A 15,589-nucleotide genomic window follows, 5' to 3' on the forward strand; every position below is an offset into this window, starting at 1 on the left:
TCAGAGTGCCTTTTGTGCAGAGTGTCTGACCAGCCAGTAGTGGATCACAACGATGTTGGATGAACTTCCAGCTGCATGGAAGCAGCTCGAAACTGCAATGTTGCTGGGACTGTATGGGTCTGGTTTCAAAGTTACTGCTTTGGTGAATTTGATTTGTGATAGAACATCTTTTCCCTCACAGGACCTGAAGTAGTCACAAACCTCACAGTTGCCAAATTCACCACATCCTCTATATCTCTGATGTGGATTAAACCAGAGGGAAATAGCTCCTTCTATAGAGTGAGCTGGACTGATGGAAAAGTCAGTGGCACCAAAAATGTGACTCCAACACAGACAACCATTACTAACCTGACTGCTGGTGTCCAGTATAACATAACTGTTACTGCAGTGGCAGATGATGAGCGTACTGAAGGACAGAGTGAAGCTGTTACTCAATACACAAGTAAGTATTTACATGCTGTTCACACTGTCAGGTAGCAAAAGTGTGCTGAAGTCACCTGTTGGCAAAGCAGCCTCGTGCCTTGTCAGCTAAAGACTGTCTGCAGTGATCACAAGCAGGATGAAACCCTGAAAACACTGTAAGAAAAGTCCAGATAACAAGTCCTGTCCAAGGAGAAGAGGTTGGCTGCTGGATTGAGCATCAAGCTGCAGCGATGCTGTTGTTGTACTGGACTACTGTGATGACAGGAAAGCTCACCTGTGAAGCAAAGGCCTGGGTTCCTTTTCATGTCTTTGGTAGTTTGTTCTTGGTTAATCGTCTTTGGCCCAAAGCTCTGTTTCACCATGTCCAGGGTCATGGATACAGTATTTGTAGTGAGGTTTCTCCACACTGTAGCTTACCTTGACATTCATTGTAGGTTACAAGGTTCAGTGGTCCAACAAAGTCTTTGGCTACGTCCAGAATACCAGCTCAAATGTGTTTTTTTGGGACACACCAGAAAGTATTGAGATCAGCTTTAGGAAGTCTGATAGCACAAAACCACATGAAATGTGATTTTTGCGCATCGGATTCAAACCACGTCTGGAGGTGGTTTGAAATGTGATTCAAATCAGCTTCCTACAGTCGTGTCTCAGTCTGGACGCTCTGGTCAGTCATGTCAGATTTCAGAGTGCCTTTTGTGCAGAGTGTCTGACTTAACAACTGTTTCAACATGACCAGCCTGTAGTGGATCACAACGATGTTGGATGAACTTCCAGCTGCATGGAAGCAGCTCGAAACTGCAATGTTGCTGGGACTGTATGGGTCTGGTTTCAAAGTTACTGCTTTGGTGAATTTGATTTGTGATAGAACATCTTTTCCCTCACAGGACCTGAAGTAGTCACAAACCTCACAGTTGCCAAATTCACCACATCCTCTATATCTCTGATGTGGATTAAACCAGAGGGAAATAGTTCCTTCTATAGAGTGAGCTGGACTGATGGAAAAGTCAGTGGCACCAAAAATGTGACTCCAACACAGACAACCATTACTAACCTGACTGCTGGTGTCCAGTATAACATAACTGTTACTGCAGTGGCAGATGATGAGCGTACTGAAGGACAGAGTGAAGCTGTTACTCAATACACAAGTAAGTATTTACATGCTGTTCACACTGTCAGGTAGCAAAAGTGTGCTGAAGTCACCTGTTGGCAAAGCAGCCTCGTGCCTTGTCAGCTAAAGACTGTCTGCAGTGATCACAAGCAGGATGAAACCCTGAAAACACTGTAAGAATAGTCCAGATAACAAGTCCTGTCCAAGAAGAAGAGGTTGGCTGCTGGATTGAGCATCAAACTGCAGCGATGCTGTTGTTGTACTGGACTACTGTGATGACAGGAAAGCTCACCTGTGAAGCAAAGGCCTGGGTTCCTTTTCATGTCTTTGGTTGTTTGTTCTTGGTTAATCGTCTTTGGCCCAAAGCTCTGTTTCACCATGTCCACGGTCATGGATACAGTATTTGTAGTGAGGTTTCTCCACACTGTAGCTTACCTTGACATTCATTGTAGGTTACAAGGTTCAGTGGTCCAACAAAGTCTTTGGCTACGTCCAGAATACCAGCTCAAATGATTGTTTTTGGGACACACCAGAAAGTATTGAGATCAGCTTTAGGAAGTCTGATAGCACAAAACCACATGAAATGTGATTTTTGCACATCGGATTCAAACCACGTCTGGAGGTGGTTTGAAATGCGATTCAAATCAGCTTCCTACAGTCGTGTCTCAGTCTGGACGCTCTGGTCAGTCATGTCAGATTTCAGAGTGCCTTTTGTGCAGAGTGTCTGTTTCAACATGACCAGCCAGTAGTGGATCACAACGATGTTGGATGAACTTCCAGCTGCATGGAAGCAGCTCGAAACTGCAATGTTGCTGGGACTGTATGGGTCTGGTTTCAAAGTTACTGCTTTGGTGAATTTGATTTGTGATAGAACATCTTTTCCCTCACAGGACCTGAAGTAGTCACAAACCTCACAGTTGCCAAATTCACCACATCCTCTATATCTCTGATGTGGATTAAACCAGAGGGAAATAGCTCCTTCTATAGAGTGAGCTGGACTGATGGAAAAGTCAGTGGCACCAAAAATGTGACTCCAACACAGACAACCATTACTAACCTGACTGCTGGTGTCCAGTATAACATAACTGTTACTGCAGTGGCAGATGATGAGCGTACTGAAGGACAGAGTGAAGCTGTTACTCAATACACAAGTAAGTATTTACATGCTGTTCACACTGTCAGGTAGCAAAAGTGTGCTGAAGTCACCTGTTGGCAAAGCAGCCTCGTGCCTTGTCAGCTAAAGACTGTCTGCAGTGATCACAGGCAGGATGAAACCCTGAAAACACTGTAAGAAAAGTCCAGATAACAAGTCCTGTCCAAGGAGAAGAGGTTGGCTGCTGGATTGAGCATCAAGCTGCAGCGATGCTGTTGTTGTACTGGACTACTGTGATGACAGGAAAGCTCACCTGTGAAGCAAAGGCCTGGGTTCCTTTTCATGTCTTTGGTTGTTTGTTCTTGGTTAATCGTCTTTGGCCCAAAGCTCTGTTTCACCATGTCCAGGGTCATGGATACAGTATTTGTAGTGAGGTTTCTCCACACTGTAGCTTACCTTGACATTCATTGTAGGTTACAAGGTTCAGTGGTCCAACAAAGTCTTTGGCTACGTCCAGAATACCAGCTCAAATGATTGTTTTTGGGACACACCAGAAAGTATTGAGATCAGCTTTAGGAAGTCTGATAGCACAAAACCACATGAAATGTGATTTTTGCGCATCGGATTCAAACCACGTCTGGAGGTGGTTTGAAATGCGATTCAAATCAGCTTCCTACAGTCGTGTCTCAGTCTGGACGCTCTGGTCAGTCATGTCAGATTTCAGAGTGCCTTTTGTGCAGAGTGTCTGACTTAACAACTGTTTCAACATGACCAGCCTGTAGTGGATCACAACAATGTTGGATGAACTTCCAGCTGCATGGAAGCAGCTCGAAACTGCAATGTTGCTGGGACTGTATGGGTCTGGTTTCAGAGTAAGTGCTTTGGTGAATTTGATTTGTGATAGAACATCTTTTCCCTCACAGGACCTGAAGTAGTCACAAACCTCACAGTTGCCAAATTCACCACATCCTCTATATCTCTGATGTGGATTAAACCAGAGGGAAATAGCTCCTTCTATAGAGTGAGCTGGACTGATGGAAAAGTCAGTGGCACCAAAAATGTGACTCCAACACAGACAACCATTACTAACCTGACTGCTGGTGTCCAGTATAACATAACTGTTAATGCAGTGGCAGATGATGAGCGTACTGAAGGACAGAGTGAAGCTGTTACTCATTACACAAGTAAGTATTTACATGCTGTTCACACTGTCAGGTAGCAAAAGTGTGCTGAAGTCACCTGTTGGCAAAGCAGCCTCGTGCCTTGTCAGCTAAAGACTGTCTGCAGTGATCACAGGCAGGAGGAAACCCTGAAAACACTGTAAGAATAGTCCAGATAACAAGTCCTGTCCAAGGAGAAGAGGTTGGCTGCTGGATTGAGCATCAAGCTGCAGCGATGCTGTTGTTGTACTGGGCTACTGTGATGACAGGAAAGCTCACCTGTGAAGCAAAGGCCTGGGTTCCTTTTCATGTCTTTGGTTGTTTGTTCTTGGTTAATCGTCTTTGGCCCAAAGCTCTGTTTCACCATGTCCAGGGTCATGGATACAGTATTTGTAGTGAGGTTTCTCCACACTGTAGCTTACCTTGACATTCATTGTAGGTTACAAGGTTCAGTGGTCCAACAAAGTCTTTGGCTACGTCCAGAATACCAGCTCAAATGTGGTTTTTTTGGGACACACCAGAAAGTATTGAGATCAGCTTTAGGAAGTCTGATAGCACAAAACCACATGAAAAGTGATTTTTGCGCATCGGATTCAAACCACGTCTGGAGGTGGTTTGAAGTGCGATTCAAATCAGCTTCCTACAGTCGTGTCTCAGTCTGGACACTCTGGTCAGTCATGTCAGATTTCAGAGTGCCTTTTGTGCAGAGTGTCTGACTTAACAACTGTTTCAACATGACCAGCCAGTAGTGGATCACAACGATGTTGGATGAACTTCCAGCTGCATGGAAGCAGCTCGAAACTGCAATGTTGCTGGGACTGTATGGGTCTGGTTTCAAAGTTACTGCTTTGGTGAATTTGATTTGTGATAGAACATCTTTTCCCTCACAGGACCTGAAGTAGTCACAAACCTCACAGTTGCCAAATTCACCACATCCTCTATATCTCTGATGTGGATTAAACCAGAGGGAAATAGCTCCTTCTATAGAGTGAGCTGGACTGATGGAAAAGTCAGTGGCACCAAAAATGTGACTCCAACACAGACAACCATTACTAACCTGACTGCTGGTGTCCAGTATAACATAACTGTTACTGCAGTGGCAGATGATGAGCGTACTGAAGGACAGAGTGAAGCTGTTACTCATTACACAAGTAAGTATTTACATGCTGTTCACACTGTCAGGTAGCAAAAGTGTGCTGAAGTCACCTGTTGGCAAAGCAGCCTCGTGCCTTGTCAGCTAAAGACTGTCTGCAGTGATCACAAGCAGGATGAAACCCTGAAAACACTGTAAGAATAGTCCAGATAACAAGTCCTGTCCAAGGAGAAGAGGTTGGCTGCTGGATTGAGCATCAAGCTGCAGCGATGCTGTTGTTGTACTGGACTACTGTGATGACAGGAAAGCTCACCTGTGAAGCAAAGGCCTGGGTTCCTTTTCATGTCTTTGGTTGTTTGTTCTTGGTTAATCGTCTTTGGCCCAAAGCTCTGTTTCACCATGTCCAGGGTCATGGATACAGTATTTGTAGTGAGGTTTCTCCACACTGTAGCTTACCTTGACATTCATTGTAGGTTACAAGGTTCAGTGGTCCAACAAAGTCTTTGGCTACGTCCAGAATACCAGCTCAAATGTGGTTTTTTTGGGACACACCAGAAAGTATTGAGATCAGCTTTAGGAAGTCTGATAGCACAAAACCACATGAAAAGTGATTTTTGCGCATCGGATTCAAACCACGTCTGGAGGTGGTTTGAAGTGCGATTCAAATCAGCTTCCTACAGTCGTGTCTCAGTCTGGACACTCTGGTCAGTCATGTCAGATTTCAGAGTGCCTTTTGTGCAGAGTGTCTGACCAGCCAGTAGTGGATCACAACGATGTTGGATGAACTTCCAGCTGCATGGAAGCAGCTCGAAACTGCAATGTTGCTGGGACTGTATGGGTCTGGTTTCAGAGTAAGTGCTTTGGTGAATTTGATTTGTGATAGAACATCTTTTCCCTCACAGGACCTGAAGTAGTCACAAACCTCAACGTCACTGAAATCACAACATCCTCTATATCTCTGATGTGGATTAAACCAGAGGGAAATAGCTCCTTCTATAGAGTGAGCTGGACTGATGGAAAAGTCAGTGGCGCCAAAAATGTGACTCCAACACAGACAACCATTACTAACCTGACTGCTGGTGTCCAGTATAACATAACTGTTACTGCAGTGGCAGATGATAAGCGTACTGAAGGACAGAGTAACTTCATAACTCGGTACACAAGTAAGTAACCACTGAGATGTGTAATGTGTGTGCTGGACCTTCGCTGTTGTTCCAAAGCACTGGCATTATAACATTTTGCTGGTGACTGTTCATGTGGATGATTAAATCTGTCTATTTTCGCCAACATCTGACTGTTTGTCTCTCCTCTCTTCACCTCTCCTCTTTAGGACCTAATAGAATTGAGGTACTCACTGTATCCAGAACCACCACCTCCATCTCTCTGAGCTGGAGAAAACCTCCTGGTGATGTGTTCAAGTACAAGGTGGAGTGGAATAATGGAGGATCACAGATGGTCAATTTCATACAAAATAACTCTACATTGCTATCGGACCTGATACCTGGTACCAGATACACAATCACGATCACTGCTGTTGCTGGAGACAATACAACAGGAGAACCTCAAATATTCACTGAAGTGACAAGTAATCCACATTTTCTGCATGTAACATCTCCTTGTGCTAGAAATTGTTCGAAAAATCAACATGCTTATTTTTAATTTACTCATCCTGTCTTGCGTTGTGCAGAACCTGCTCTGGTCGGGAATTTCAGCATCACTGACGTCACAACATCATCTGTGTCTCTGCACTGGGATGTACCAGTGGGCAATGCAACCTCGTACAGAGTCCGGTGGACCTTAGGAGAAGACACCTCCAACAGCAGCACCAGTGACACCTCCTTTATCATCAATAATTTGATACCTGGATCTTGGTACAACATTACAGTGTCTGCTGTTGCTATCGATCCCACGAATGAAGGAGAAACCATCTCAAAAACCACCTTCACAGGTAAGTCCATACTTTGAGTCCCTTAATCAAGCGCGTGGCATTACTTTCTGCTTTAAATCCCTCCCGTCCATTCAGTTTGTTTATAAGCAGAGTATAAACATCATATTGACATTCAGTATCTGTTGACATATAACTAGATTAATAAACCCCCACTCATTTACAACTAAATATCACTCAGTACTTGTTCATGCGCTGTCTATAAATGCTAAAATAGGAGGTTTTAAAGTGTAGCATTGCAGTGATACTAATCCCAGAATTGCATTGGGTTTGTGGGAAATTGTGTTCATTAAAGGCAGCTACAAATATAAGTGTTAAAGGGTAATTCCAACAATTTTACACATTACAGTGTGTTTACAGGTGTAATGTCATTCCTGTGGTCTAGCTTTGGACTCATTATGGACAGTTTATAAACATGATCAGAACCAGAAAAATCACATTTTTTTAATACCACACATTCTTCTTCCTTTTCAAAACCTGCCGCCTACATTTCCCACAATGCAGTTCAGCCACTAAGTGACATCACTGGAGGCAGTTTATCAGATTACAAACAGCTTCATCTGGAGCCACAAAAGGCTTCACACTAAATGTTTCCCCCACACACACATGCAGTAGAAGACCTTACAAGACCTGTAAGCACATTTTAATTTTGATAATTAAATTGTGGGAGTTACCCTTTAATAATACGACACGTGTAGACCTGCAACAAGTGGTTTGCTAAGTTTTGCTAGCGTCAGTTTAGACAATGGAGCCGCCATTTTATGTTTCTCTAATGTCTGTGTGTTGGCACTAGTTTCAACATTAGATTTTATTATTTAGAAATACGGGAATATGTTGATTTATATACTCACCATGTGGCAGTATGATGTTTTAGTTGACTGAATATCAATTCACTGCAAATGTACAGTTTGTACTTAAATCCTATAATGCCATTTCCAAATGTGACACAAACATAATGACATGAATGTGATGTTTTGTTTGTTTATCACCTTTTACTTCCTTTGTGTTTAGTGCCTGTGATGCCTGAAGACATTAGCATCACAGCACGTGGAACGAACACCCTGACCTTCAGGTGGACTTTGCCTAAAGGGGGATTTGAACGCTACGTGGTGAACATCTCAAACCGAGACCTGAACTTCGTAAACAGCAGTACAACCACCAACAACACAACCAACTTTGCAGGATTGCTTCCTGGGAGATTGTTTTTTGTCACAGTGACCGCTGTGGCTGGAAACTTCCGTAACACGTCTGCACAGTTTCCAGCTGCCACTGGTAAGTTCGTCACTCTGTACCGTCGCTGTTGTCATGATTTTGTTCTCAGATCTCGTGCAGCTCAACATAAAGTCAAACCAACTGAAAGCACGTTGCTAACAAAAATGCTCTTTAGAAGCTATGGGTGCGTTTCACTAATCAGTCACGATCTGTGCTTGAAAATGTCTTAAATCATTGTCAGAGTATATATTTTTGTTGTTTGTTTTGAGACATTATGAGGTAATAAAAGTATGTACACCTGTTATTCTTTCCTCTTAGTTCCCACACCCCCTCGTTTCTTCACCATCAGTCACCCGACAAACTCTTCGCTCCGCCTGCAGTGGCAGACTCCTTATATGATGGACGGTGCTCCAGACATCATCTACAACATCACCTACCAGCCGACATCCGGCAGTGCACAAAATACAAACTCCACATCCAATAACACAGAGCTTACCATGCTTTCCTCTGGAACATCTTACAATGTAACTGTATCGACCATCGGACCCCAAAATCAAATGAGCTCAATTGTTCATAACTCTTCTTACACTTGTGAGTACAACAGTCTGAAACAAAAGCACATAGAAGTGTCGTCTTGCTTTGAGTAATTAGGAATTCTTGCAATATGTGTATTTATTACACCATGTTGTTAATCTGGCCGTCATCATCCACACTGCACTTTTTATTTCATAACATATATTTTATGTAAATCTCTTTTCCTGTATCGACTTTTACTAACTTTTTCCTCTCTTTTGTGATTTTTTTCCAGTGCCCAACCCTGTGTTGAACCTTGTAGCCAGCCCTGAGTCCATTAACTCAATAAAAGTGCAGTGGTCTGACCCGCAGGGAGTCCAGCAGTATTACACATACATGGTTGTAGCCTACAATGCTACGGAACAGTATAAAACCACCTTTAACAACTATACTGTGGGAAACCTTGAGCCAGGAACTCGATATGATATCAATGTGACGACGATAGCAGCACCAGGAATTAAATCCACGGTGGAGCAGACATTCAGTTACACAAGTAAGGTCTTACATTGAAACACTGGAACAATTAAAATAATTTTTTTTTTCTACTGTGGTCTTTAGTCTCGCATAACCCTCTGCTGTGTTTGCTGCAGTGCCCAAAGCGGTGACCAACCTCAAAGTGGTGGACGTGAACACAACGGCCATCCAGCTGAAGTGGTCCAGACAAAATGATCACAAGCCCTCCTACTCCTACAGGGTGGAAGCGCTCCACAACAACATAGTGGTCCAGAATGCTTCAACTGAGACTGAGACTTACACCTTCTCCAACCTGACCCCTGGAGAATATTATACTTTTAAAGTGATTACGGTTGTGGAAAGGGTCGAGTCCACGGTGGCAACCGCACAGAGTTTCACACGTATGTTTTAAAAGCTTCTATAATGCCAATTTATATATTATACATCGATGCGTAGGGCCGAAGTGTAAAAGATGAACTAACCTAATCAAAAATACAATCAGTAGCAGTGTCTAAAGAGTTGCCACACCTCATAAATATACCGATGATCATTTTAAAGGAAACTCCAGTGCCAGTATGTGTCAAACTCCAAATATACTAGAGCTGTTAGTTTGCACAGTGCAACTTAACAGTGTCCTTCAAAGACCCCTGCCTGTTAAATGTCAGCATATCTGTCATAGGTTTTACATGATCGAAGAAAGGCCTCTAAGTACTTATGCAGCATGTCACACTTTTAAACCTTAAACAAAAACAAAAACAATAAAACAAAAACAATAAAACAAAACCAATTTGCTGTAACTGCCAAACCAAACCTCCAATATCGTGTCCTCTGTACGCCCACATTTATAATATGTACAACAGATCGGCTCTCTTCTGCTGCTGAAGATCGATTTTAGGTTTGATTCATCATTTACTGACAAGATAATGCACAGAAATATTCAAACTTCTCAAAATTAGTAAATGATTTGGGGATGTTTTAGAGTTTCACTTCACCTTATATGACTTTTATTGCACATGCATACATGTATACACCCATATCCCAATATCCCAGATTGATTTTGAGTAGTGTATTATGTCAGAGAGGAAAAATAGGAGTAATTTTTTTGCTTGATGAAAGTCACAAGTTAGCCTTCTAATGGGATTATTAAAGGGCCTGAATGAGGTTGTTAAATGAGGTAGTAAAAGGTTTAAAAAGATGTATTTCAGGATTTTTCTGCGCTGTAACATTAAGTCCCAGAAACAGAATACACTTAAAGATATAATAAGTAACATTCATGCATCAAAAGTCTACAAAAAACAAGACCTTTGTTGTATATTTGGTTGAGCTGTGTACTTAGTTTATCTTCAGTTTTTCAGACCCAGAGAATTCCCAATTTCCAAGTTAACGGTTCGTTTACTTCACAGTCAGAGGCTGAAGAAGGAAGTCGGTTAATAAGAACTAAAAGTAACATGACTAAAACTTTAAAACACAACCTCGTCCATTACACATTTCTGCCTGAAACACGTGGATACATTTTCTTCGGCATTGTTCGTTGTTATCGATGAAGACATGGACTCCCGTGATCTCGCCATTACAACCCAACACAGTATATTTCCTCAAGTTGATGAAATGTGTGTAAATCTTCCTTTTCCTCTTGTTTTACTACAGAACCAGCAGCGGTTTCTGACATCACAGCCTCAGGAACCACAACCACCCTGAGAGTGAGCTGGACACGGGCAGTCGGGCATGTGGACTTCTACACTGTCAACCTGTACAGAGACAGCCAGTTGGTGCAAAACCGCAGTAATCTGTCAAATAATGTTCTCAACACGCCGTTTGAAAACCTGGCACCAGGAGTGATTTACCTTGCGGAGGTGGTCACCCACAGTGGAAACTTTGAGAACAAGAACACAGTGTACAATGCAACCTGTGAGTTACCTCATGATTTACAGACTTGTGCATTTGTACAGAATGGTGTGTGTGTGTGTGTGTGTATGTGTGTGTGTGTGTGTATGTGCCACACGTATTTTGACTATAAGATGATGTGTTCCTTCTCCTGTTCAGTTCCCAACCCTCCTGGCACCATCACGGTGAAGTCTCAGACTGTGAGCTCCATCACCTTTACCTGGCCTCTTCCTCTGGACATGAACCATCGTCAGTACAACTTCAGCGTGTCCCACGTTCAAGGCTCCTATCTGACTGAGAACAACTCCTTCCTGCTCAACAATCTCCAGTCTGGAAGTCCCTACAATCTCACTGTTGTCACTGTTGGTGTGATTGGGTATGAGAGCACCGCAGTGATGACGAAGAATTATACCAGTAAGTGTAGTTAACACACACCAGGTCACACCGGGGTCATAACTGTAGTTATTTATTACTTTATTACATAATTTTCTGAAGTTTTTTTTTTATTTCAGTCACGTTCCAGTCAGCTGTCAATTTGGATTTCGAGTTTTACAATCATCTGTATAAAAAATGTGATGTTTACAGGGGCTGCATGTAAAGATTTGTGGCGACTGACATTTAATAATCTTTTCTTATTGACGATATGTGAGCAGTGATGTGAAAATGTGACCTTCCATTCTCCTGTTTAGTTTACAAACTGAGTCGACTCACATAAAATAACGACCACCTTCCAACACAGAAGTTTCAAAGAGCCTCTATGCTTGTTGTTATTTGTTTCCTGACACACTTTAAAAACCTTTTCAGTCATCATGTTTGCGATACAAGGACAGAGACACGAACTGATAGTGCTTTGTAAAAAAAAAGAAAGAAAGAAAGAAAGAAAATCTGTTTATTTACACAAATTTTCTCAAGTGAATTTTGATTGATTTTGTTGATGCATAAAGAAATCTGATTCTGACATTTATCGTGATATTATTTCACTTCATTATGAGCCGGATGGGTGTTTTATATCACATCTTCCTAATACTACAACCAATCATACTATTTTGTCCAAATCTGACACCTTTTCTGTGTTTCCACTGTATTTCAATAGGACCGTATCCTGTAACCAGGCTGACACAGTCAGGAATCACCACAGATGCAGTGACCTTGGTGTGGATGCAGCCGCAGAGCAAACCTGACTACACATATATTGTGCAGTTCTACAACGGCACATTTGTTAGATCTTTAACTGTCCCCAACACCACAACCACAGTCTCTCAACTTCTTTCTGGGAGCAACTACAGCTTCACTGTCATCACACTGGCAGCAGATGGCACTCCGTCAGATCCCAGGACAGTTTCCTACTTCACACGTATGTATACATACAAGCCAAGCAAAAAAATAAATAAATAAATAACAACGAAAGGATTTTAGTGTACCATCATTACTCCATGCTGCGTTTGTACTGGGTGAATGTGCTGCATGTTTATTGATACAGGAAACACTTTGTGCTCTGTTTTTTAGGGCCCTTCAGTGTTACAGGGCTGACAGCTGTAACCTTAAACACAACGGCTGTACGTCTGTCTTGGAATAAACCACCGCAGTACAAGCCGGACTACACTTACCAGGTTAATACCACAGGCTGTGGCTCCAAGAATGAAAACCAGTCTAGAGAAGGCGCAGATATCTCGGCGCTCACCCCGGGGACGAACTGCACCTTCTGTGTTTTTGTGCGGGCAGCCGACGGCACCGAAGGGGAAGCGAGCTGCATCTCTCAGTACACCAGTAAGACCCCTCACCCATCATTTCCTTTTCTTTATTTCATATTGTCGAGGAAGTTGATCATCTCTAATCCGTCCTCTTTTGCACGTGAACAGAACCTGAGACGGTGCAACCCAGCGTCTCCAGCCAGGGCGCCAACAGTTCGATACAGGTGTCATGGACCAAACCGCCTGGCAGAGTGGAGCTTTATAAGGTCCGTCTAAACAGCACGTTTTCCAAGGAGCAAGACCTGAGCTCTTCCAACACCTCCTTCCTGTTTGAGAACCTGCCTGCTGGACAGCTTTACAGTGTCACAGTGTTCACAGTTAGTGGACCCTTCAGTGAATCATCTGGATTTGTCACTAATGCAACATGTAAGTACGACACATTTGTTAGATTTTAAAGTTTGACTTTTAAAAAATGGCCTGCAGTAATCCTAAACTCTTTGTGTTTTTATGCAATACGAAAACTCTTCAGTGCGGCCCTTTAAGCATTAGTGAGATTGTTTCCGAATGATGTTACTGTGCTTGTTGATGTTCACTTTCTGCTATTTCACCCACCAAGTCCCCAATCCTCCCGGGCCGATCACGGTCCTGATGAAGACGACCAGCTCCATTGAATTTGGGTGGCAGGAAGCTCCTCTGATGACGGGTGCACGATATCTCTACCGGTGCATTATTCCATCCCAGAGTGGAGTAGACATCCCCAGCAAACGCACCAGTCATAATTTCACCTCCCTGCTGTCTGGGACTCCCTACAACATCTCTGTGTTCACAGTGGGCCCCATGGGCTTTGAGAGTGACAAGGTTCAGATCCATGAGGTCACCACAAGTAAGGATTTTTTTTTTTTTCTTGTACCTGATGCTTCATGTTCACTTTTAAAAAAGACATTCACACTTATCTCTCTCAACCAGGGCCGTTCGCTGTGATGAAGCTCAGTACTTCAACAGAAGAGAACAGCATCATGGTCATATGGGATAAACCTGACCAATACAAGGACAGCTATCGCTTCAATGTGACCTGGCAAAAGTCAGACGTGCACAGTGTTGTAGTTAAGGAAACTCAATATAAAATCCCTGATCTGGTTCCTGGCAGCTCCTACAACATAAGAGTCACCACTGAGACCTCCGATGGAACAGAGGGCGAGCCGACGCTGGTCTCCAGCTGCACAAGTATGATCGTTAAATTAATCAATTATTTACACATTGACATATTAAAATCATATTGTGGAAAGCATGTTTTAGGATATCAGGTAAAAAGAATGTTGCATTCTATGTTTTAAGAGGCGAATTAAACAGAAGTAAGTCGGTATAAATCATTTAAATGACCTGAAAATAACAGATGTGGAAATAATGGACAGTTTTGCTGATGTTATGTTTCCTGACATTCATTTCTGTTTGATACTGCAGATGCAAGTCCAGTGACAAACTTAAGATGCGAAGCTCCAAACACACGATTTGCACAAATCAAACTGTCCTGGAACAAACCCAAGGGAGAATCCTCTGGCTTCCAGGTCACTGTTGACAACCGGATCATCAATGCGACGAGCAGCTGCTGTGAACAAACTGTGTCCAATCTCAGTCACTATACTAATTACACTCTGACCGTGAAGACTCTGAGCTGTGGGCTGCCGAGCACACCTACAAAAGAGACCTGCAGGACAGGCATCACAAGTAGGACATCATGCTTTATGGACATTATGATTCAAGAGTTGGAGGAGCATAAAATAACCAACCAAAGGAATTTTCAAAATTCTGATATCGTTTGATTCATATTTTAAGTTTAAAAATACATTTTAACGTCTGAAATGACATAAGTGCAGCCAAACAGTAAACTGGGAATTTAACAATTTGTGCACAGATAAATAAATATCTCTGTGATAGGACAGAATAGCAGGGCAACAAAGCACAACAATGTACAACAAAATACAACAGGTTGCCTCGTGTGATTTATTCAGCTTAGCACAGAGAAACTGATACATTTGCAGAATGTTTCAGGAAGCCCTGCCGCATTTACTTATGCATTTTTATTTTAATTCTTGTTTTTGAGTTACACAGCTTACAATGATCTTTTCTCTTTAATATTTTTTTTTTTTTTTTGCTAAGATCCACCCATTCCACCTGGATCTGACAACCTGGTGGTGGTGAAAGAAAGGCTACACAACAAGTTCACCATTCAGATTGAGCCTCAGCTGCTGGCAAACACCAGCGGGCCAATCACTCATGTCGGGGTGCTGGTGACAGAAAAAATCCCCGGTAGGTGTTTTTCTTTTAAGGGAGCGCTGAAATCATGTCCCGCTGCCTTAATTCCATCATTGCCGTCAGTGCTGTCAGTGATCGTTTTTCTGTAATACCTGTCTTTTCAGATAACACTTCTGATTTGACGAAGTATTTGAGTAGTACTTATGATCAGTGGAAGAAGGGCAGTACTCCGGTGTACCTGGCAACAGTCCGAAGCATCCCCCTCACACGCAGCCAGGCGACGCACCTTAGCATAGAAATAGGCGATGAATCCAAATACCTGGACTACACTAATGGTGCTCTGACTGCCAACAGAGAATACAAGTAAGAACAGAAACCAGTTTGTGTAGAAATACGTGTGCTGCAGCAGATAACTTCTCAATAACTTGTATCAGCTTGTGATTACCCTCTTCATTAGCTGTTGCTGCAGTGTGTGAAATCATCCAGCTGCTAACTGAAATGAACTATTACTCCATCAAAGTACTATTTTTAATATCTGATCTGTGTAATCCTGCAGATTTGCTACTGTGTTGTTTACCGACCTGAAGACTGATAACAGCTTAATAATTATCAGTCGGTCACTGGCGTCAGTAACACCTTTCTTGGGTGTTGTACTCCCAAGCGACCCAGGTACCACATCACTACCAGTGTTGTTATTTTAA

The 15,589-nt window shown here is 42.6% G+C and overlaps 1 protein-coding gene across 13 annotated transcripts in view; it reads left to right on the forward strand.

Annotated features, from left to right (window-relative positions):
• LOC119025150 (receptor-type tyrosine-protein phosphatase beta-like) overlaps positions 1-15,589 on the forward strand; it is a 53,293-nt gene that overhangs the window by 32,000 nt on the left and 5,704 nt on the right. For 11 of the 13 annotated variants that reach the window (XM_037108529.1, XM_037108530.1, XM_037108531.1 and 8 more), the window contains 23 exons: positions 182-442; positions 1,308-1,568; positions 2,422-2,682; positions 3,548-3,808; positions 4,675-4,935; positions 5,780-6,040; positions 6,208-6,462; positions 6,565-6,825; positions 7,834-8,094; positions 8,353-8,625; positions 8,843-9,100; positions 9,198-9,461; positions 10,708-10,968; positions 11,104-11,358; positions 12,038-12,298; positions 12,451-12,711; positions 12,804-13,061; positions 13,252-13,518; positions 13,602-13,859; positions 14,097-14,360; positions 14,793-14,942; positions 15,053-15,251; positions 15,445-15,557. In XM_037108529.1, the coding sequence (XP_036964424.1) occupies positions 182-442; positions 1,308-1,568; positions 2,422-2,682; positions 3,548-3,808; positions 4,675-4,935; positions 5,780-6,040; positions 6,208-6,462; positions 6,565-6,825; positions 7,834-8,094; positions 8,353-8,625; positions 8,843-9,100; positions 9,198-9,461; positions 10,708-10,968; positions 11,104-11,358; positions 12,038-12,298; positions 12,451-12,711; positions 12,804-13,061; positions 13,252-13,518; positions 13,602-13,859; positions 14,097-14,360; positions 14,793-14,942; positions 15,053-15,251; positions 15,445-15,557 (5,685 nt within the window). The remainder of the gene's footprint in view (positions 1-181; positions 443-1,307; positions 1,569-2,421; positions 2,683-3,547; positions 3,809-4,674; positions 4,936-5,779; positions 6,041-6,207; positions 6,463-6,564; positions 6,826-7,833; positions 8,095-8,352; positions 8,626-8,842; positions 9,101-9,197; positions 9,462-10,707; positions 10,969-11,103; positions 11,359-12,037; positions 12,299-12,450; positions 12,712-12,803; positions 13,062-13,251; positions 13,519-13,601; positions 13,860-14,096; positions 14,361-14,792; positions 14,943-15,052; positions 15,252-15,444; positions 15,558-15,589) is intronic. The other 2 variants (XM_037108536.1, XM_037108542.1) reach the window with 2 other exon arrangements.

This window comes from Acanthopagrus latus, chromosome 8, assembly GCF_904848185.1.
Source record: "Acanthopagrus latus isolate v.2019 chromosome 8, fAcaLat1.1, whole genome shotgun sequence".
Classification (NCBI taxonomy): domain Eukaryota; kingdom Metazoa; phylum Chordata; class Actinopteri; order Spariformes; family Sparidae; genus Acanthopagrus; species Acanthopagrus latus.